Genomic DNA, 496 nt, shown 5'->3' with positions numbered 1-496 from the left:
TGTATTAGTCCAGTAAACAGTTGAACAGTTGAACTCTTGATCCTCAGTCGACAGGTCCCTTAACAGTATCTGTCTATGTTCAATTACCGACTTCATCATGTCCCTGGAGCATGTTTAGGAAAAGCTGATGCTTTCTCATGTATAGATCAAGATGCATCTGAAGGTGGGGGTGAGCTTCCTGTGGAAGAAGTCCTTCTTCCACCTGAAGTCTTCATTTGAGCCATTCAGAACCTTGAACCCATCAACACCAACATCAGACAATGCATCTTGACCTATAAGGTAAAGGATAACATTGCCAATCATAGACTTTGGCTTGTATTACAGCATACCACACCCACAGACAAGTGTATTCCCCCAAATTGGGACATCCAGGATGACTTGTTACCATTCCAAGGATGGGTTTATATACCCAAAGATATCAAGCTCAGACAAGATCTCATTCAAGAAGCACACAATTCTCCTACTACAGGACACCCTGGATGATAAAAGACACAGG

At 42.5% G+C, this 496-nt stretch overlaps 1 protein-coding gene across 1 annotated transcript; it reads left to right on the top strand.

Annotated features, from left to right (window-relative positions):
• Positions 1–97: 97 nt before the first annotated feature.
• On the top strand, positions 98–271 carry FIBRA_09279 (uncharacterized protein; the record flags this gene model as incomplete). The annotated part of the gene is made up of 2 exons (XM_012321596.1): positions 98–112; positions 146–271. 2 exons carry the CDS (start codon positions 98–100, stop codon positions 269–271), a joined length of 141 nt encoding a protein of 46 aa, XP_012176986.1.
• Positions 272–496: the final 225 nt, after the last annotated feature.

Source organism: Fibroporia radiculosa (assembly GCF_000313525.1).
Source record: "Fibroporia radiculosa TFFH 294 genomic supercontigs, scaffold21692, whole genome shotgun sequence".
Lineage (NCBI taxonomy): Eukaryota > Fungi > Basidiomycota > Agaricomycetes > Polyporales > Fibroporiaceae > Fibroporia > Fibroporia radiculosa.
Note: the sequence above shows the minus strand (reverse complement) of the source record. Positions and strands in the feature narration are given on the sequence as shown.